This window comes from Halyomorpha halys, unplaced genomic scaffold (genome assembly GCF_000696795.3).
Source record: "Halyomorpha halys isolate HHAL.00 unplaced genomic scaffold, Hhal_1.1 Scaffold253.1, whole genome shotgun sequence".
Taxonomy (NCBI): Eukaryota; Metazoa; Arthropoda; class Insecta; order Hemiptera; family Pentatomidae; genus Halyomorpha; species Halyomorpha halys.
Genome location: NW_027111492.1, coordinates 420,182 through 426,237, shown reverse-complemented (window position 1 = coordinate 426,237; position 6,056 = coordinate 420,182). Strand labels below are relative to the sequence as shown.

The 6,056-nt window shown below is 31.3% G+C and overlaps 1 protein-coding gene across 1 annotated transcript in view; it reads left to right on the top strand.

Moving 5' to 3' along the window:
• The window catches only part of Prp8 (pre-mRNA processing factor 8), a gene marked incomplete in the record, with an annotated part of 69,745 nt that overhangs the window by 40,085 nt on the left and 23,604 nt on the right, over nt 1-6,056 (top strand). Inside the window, 3 exon segments of the mRNA XM_067049531.1 lie at nt 1,576-1,768; nt 3,709-3,896; nt 4,076-4,314. Coding sequence (XP_066905632.1) covers nt 1,576-1,768; nt 3,709-3,896; nt 4,076-4,314 — 620 coding nt within the window.

Sequence of the window (6,056 nt, the reverse complement as noted above, 5' to 3'; positions counted from 1 at the left end):
TATTGTTTAAATAAAATAAAATGTTTTAGCCAATTCGGCCATCCTCAGGGACTATCTTAAATACCAATTTACACTCACTTAAAATATTTAAAAAAATGTTTGCTGGCTATTCTGCCGAGGTCACTAGTTTCAGTCAAATTTACCCTATTTTGTCGCTCTTTCAATAATATTAGAACTTTTAATTATAATCGATTTAACACCATGATACCTTCCTACCATAACAATATTTTTCATATTGTTATGATTATTATAATTATAACAGATCATGGAGGTCTAAGTCCTCGCGCGATATATTTCCTAATACATCGCGTGTTTCTTGACATGGTTTTTTTTGTAGGGTGGGTTCGTCAGTCAATCTCATGCCTATTTTTTTAGTGAGTGCCACCCATTGGTTAACGGGCCTCACAAATGTCCTGGGGAGGTTGTGCGTGAGTTTTTGCATTTTGTGCTTGCATTATTTTGTGCTTGTAAAATGCCCAGGTGGGACCGGGATTCAATCTGACAACCTGTGGGTTTGTAAATTGGCACGTTACCGCTGCCCTTTATTGTCATGATAGCAAGGTGGAATAGTGTGAAATTGATTATGACTACGAAGTTATTGTTCCACCTAACTATACAAATTCATGAGTTTATGAAGGTATGTAACGTATTTACATATCTACTTCTGGGCCCTGTTTCATAATAAAGTACAAACAAATACTATTAGTCTTGTAAATTTATCTTAATTCAATTACACACACTTGTTCAATAGTAACTTGTACTTTAGTATTCTCTAATTCCTGCAATATGACTAATAGTCATCCCTATCATAAAAAACATAAGTTTTAGTATTATTACCACACTAGTTTCTACACTTGTACTATCAACTAATAGTATTAGCTTTCATTATGAAACAGGGCCCTGGAGGTATGTCACAAGTTTATATACCTACTTCTGGAGGTATGCAACTTGTTTACGCACCTACTTCTGGAGGTATGTAACATGTTTACCTACCTACTTCTGGAGGTATGCAACTTGTTTACGCACCTACTTCTGGAGGTATGTAATATGTTTACATATCTACTTCTGGAGGTATGTAATATGTTTACATATCTACTTCTGGAGGTATGTAAACTGCATCTAAACAGTCTTTAGAAGATGATTCACCATCACTATCCTTCTGTAGTATTACTAGCAATTCTTTTGTAGTCCTTGCTTTGTTTGTCTCAGTATTGAAGAGAATATGCCTAAAAATAAATTAGGATTTTAAATAAATAAAATTTTAGTTGTTTACCCATTTTACTGTTATTTATCTACCTAAATTTGTTTTATTTTACATTGATCATTATTTTATTTTATCTTTATTATCATTATTATTTAATCCATCACTCTATTTATTTATTTATCTCAATTTAATCTCTTATTTTAGTTTTGTCTCTCCTATGTATGAACAGTGTGATTGAATATGTACAGTTCTAATACTCATTACCCTTGAGTGTGCAGATTGTCTATTGTTATCTCTGTAAAATATATGACTGTTGAAAAGAGGGAGGAAAAAATACAGACAAAATTTTGATTTAATAATAAATATTACAGGTAGGCATTGAATTCATGGACCTCTACTCCCACCTCGTTCCCGTTTACGATGTTGAACCGCTGGAAAAAATCACAGATGCCTACTTGGACCAGTACTTATGGTATGAAGCAGATAAGAGAAGGCTGTTCCCACCTTGGGTTAAACCATCCGATACGGAACCTCCGCCTCTTCTAGTCTATAAGTGGTGTCAAGGTGAGTGTTATGCTATATTGATACAGATATCAGAATATGGGCCACTTATTATATTCACTCGGTCACTTATCTATATTACTTATTATTTACCACTTATGGCAGATTTTAACTAATGTGGTTTTTAAAAAGTTTTTAGATTATATGTATATATATTACAAAATTTCACGATTGAAATTGATAAAAATGACAAATATGAGGATACAATAGTACATGAATATGGGATAATATCCTGAAACATTACATAAGTACAACATTTAGAATAATAATATATTCTAATTAGAAGTTTCTTCACCTCAACATTTTATGTTTACATCTACATGTTATACATTACTTATTATAAACCACATATTATATACCATTTATTTTAACTCGTACCACTGGGCAACATATCAATATTACTTTTATAAAGATCACTTATCAGTATTACTTATCATAAATACTGACCCACTTATCTATATTACTTATTATAAATGCTGGACCACTTAATTATATTACTTCTTATATACCATGGGTTACTTGTCTGTATTACTTCTTACATACTCTGGACCACTATATATATTAAATATATCTATTTTACTTATTATTTATACTCGTAATACAGGGTCACTTATCTGTATTACTTTTATAAACTATGGACTACTTATTATAAACCTACTTATCTATATGCCTACTTATCTAAATTACCACATAATATGTATACCACTTATAATATAGCACTTATTATTGCCATTTATTGTATACACCAGGGGTGGCCAACTTTTCAGTATATAAGATTTACTTTATCTTAAAAGTGTGTCACTATCGACTTACATTGGCGTATCCTAAGGTGCATTAAAGTGAGGTATGAGTAGATAAAAAAATATATGTTCAAAACTATTTTTTATTTTTTCAAAATAAAACTTAAATAAAAATAAAAACTTAAATCACTTATTAAGTTTTCCTGATATCGCGACTCATGAAGAAAATAAATTTTCAGACCCAACTTTTGATAGCAGTATTCTGGACACACGGTACCTATAAAATTCAATTTTTCGAAACTTGTTCAAGATAGATTTATACCTAATTAAAACTTATTTTTATCAACTACAATGTATAAGTTGTTATAGTACTATTTGTTCATAAATATCAAAGAGTTGTTATAAAAATAAATATTAATGAGCTCATGTGTTCGTCCAGTGACAAGTAACACATAAGTCAAAATATATTATGCTATGTGGGCAGTGTCAGGTCGTCAGAATTCTAGGAATTTATGACCTTAGCAAATTTCCAGAATGCATTAAACTATTGTCAAAACGTTTTGTTTTCTGCAAGCACTTCAGAGTTGTGCTTGCCAAGGAATTCCACCCTAGACATTGCAAGCAATCGACAATCAACCAAAATTGGCCTCGCAGTCGACTTGTTCGCCACCCCCGGTATATTATTTTTTTATTGTTATTATTTTTTTATTATTATAACACTTATTATATACATTGGACCACTTATCTGTATTACTTATTACATACTCAGGACCACTTATTTATACTAATATATAAAGGTAGAAAATTTGTTTGTTTGAACATGTTTATTTCAGACACTACCAGTCTGATTTGAAATATTCTTTTTTGTCCTGTGAAACAGAAAGTTTTAGTGCTGGTCTTTTTTGTGCTATAAGTGTGGAAAAATACTGGATTTAAAATAATTATCTGAAGACACGTTCTGTCAAGTCACTTTTTTTTTTATTTTGTCTATTTTTAGAGTTATTTAGTTAATCAGATACACTTGTTCATATTCAAACTGGTGAGAAAATGTGGTATACAGGATTTGGAATGAAAAAACAGCACTGCCATGGGCATACCACTTAGTTCTGACTCTTTTTGGGACAAATTTATTTAAATGAATAATTACTTTTTATAACCGATTAATTATGCTGTGATTAAAATTAATTTAAACTGTTTATTTAGGTATAAACAACTTGCAAGATGTTTGGGATGTATCAGAAGGTGAATGTAATGTTCTCCTGGAATCGAAATTTGAGAAAATTTATGAAAAAATTGATCTGACACTTCTGAACAGAGTATTGAGGCTCATCGTTGACCACAATATTGCTGATTATATGACGGCTAAAAACAATGTTGTTATCAATTATAAGGTTTGTTATCTCTATAGAAGTTACTTTTAATTTTATGTTCAGCATTTGTTAAAAATGTGAAATTATATTAATACATTTTTAGATCAGTGGAAAATACTATTTAATATTGATTTCCTTACTGGTTATTACAATTGAGCATATTTTAGCATCCTGTAATATGAATATATCAATTTTACTAGGACATGAACCATACAAACAGTTACGGAATCATCAGAGGCTTGCAGTTCGCCTCGTTCATCGTACAGTACTATGGCTTGGTTTTGGACCTTCTAGTCCTCGGTTTGCAGAGGGCATCCGAGATGGCTGGTCCGCCACAAATGCCCAATGACTTCCTCACCTTTCAAGATACTACCACAGAGGGCGCTCACCCGATAAGACTCTACTGTAGATATGTCGACAGGGTTCATATCTTCTTTAGGTAATTCATGCTTATTTGGAAAGCGTTATTTAATAAATTCTGCTTCTCTTAAGATAGTAAAACTTTCGATAATTTTAACTTCACTATTAGACTAGAACTTAATCGACATAATAAAAGTTAGAGACTGTTTTAATTTGAGAATTTGCTTACTTATTTATTCAGATATTAAGTTTTACGATGGAATGATGTTTTGTGGTTTTAACGTATCAACAATAGAATGAGAAAACATTCATAAGTCCTAAAACTTGTTTGATAGTTAAATCAATTAGGACAGCAATCTCCTGTGGATCCCTGTTTAAAATATTTTGTCATTTTGCTGCGTTGAAAGCAAAAGTGGTGTAAGTCATTCTCATCACAATTCATTTTTATAAAAAAAATATAAAATAATGAATTAATTACTAAGTACTTAGCTTAAGATGTTTTAATGAAGTAATATTTATAGAAATATTAAAATAAATAATAATAACAATAAGTAAATATAGTTTATAGCAGAATGTATACATTAGTCTGGACTTCTTGAGTATTCAAGATGAAGTTGAATTTTCTATTTTCCCCTGCAGCTTTAACTGCTGATAACTGGGAATAGAATTTTGTAAAACTTTTTTTGATTAATTCAGCTTCAATTTCAATTTTAGTTTTTAAATGCAATTGACTATTTCTCATAAACCAGGAATCTATTGTGAGTTTTTAGGAACTTGTTTTGAAAGTACTGTAAATTTTTTTTTGGTTTCGGCAGAATGCTGAACCCCATACTCGTTATTTACATGATTCTGATGGAATAATAGAATATTGTCTGTAATAAAGCATTTTATCTATATGAGGAGAAGATGTTCGGAGGTATGGTCAGCAAAAATACACAAATAAACAAAACTTATTTATTTGTACCGATGTTTTGACCGTAATTTCAGCCCTTCGCCAGGGCTGGAAAACAAAACTAGATAATAATAATTCAGAGACTAAAAATAATAATAAACAATCTTGGAAACATATATAAGAACAAATTAAGTAGATAGTAACTGATAGATACTAAAAGAAGATAGATACTGATAGATACTAAAAGAAGATAGATACTGATAGATACTAAAAGAAGATAAAATATAATAATGAAGTGATTGTTGACCATGGATAAGACAGTTGAGGGAGGGACAGCTGTCAGTGGAGAACACAAATAAGTAAACACTTTTTTATTAGTGCCAAAATTTTTGCCAGAATTGTGAATTAAATGAAGAAGCCCTTCATCTGGGCTGCTTGGAACAGATGTAAAATCTGAGCACTGGTAATTTTGTAGAGGTTAAAATTATACAAAGGGGGCGACGGTAGCAGCATGGTGTAACGTGCCTGTCTACCAACCCAAAAGTTGTGAGTTCGAGCCCGGCCCTATCCAGGATTTTTTCAAGCATATAATTACACAATACTCACTCACAGCCTCCGCCCAGGTATTTGTGATGCCTGTTAGATAATGGGTGGCACTCACAAAAATAGGCGTGGGAGTGACAAACCCATCCTATGAAAACCTGATCAAGAAACGCACTATGTATTTTCGTAATACATCATGTGAGGCCTTGGACCTCCACGGTCTGTCATGCCTAAAGAAGAAAAAGAAGAATTATACAAAATAAATGATAAAAATAATCGCACCCCCAACCGTCTACTCCTCATATTAATCTATGGTAAACTATTTACATCTCATTTTATATATAGTTTTTTTTTATTATAAAATATGTTAATGCAAGTATCTATTT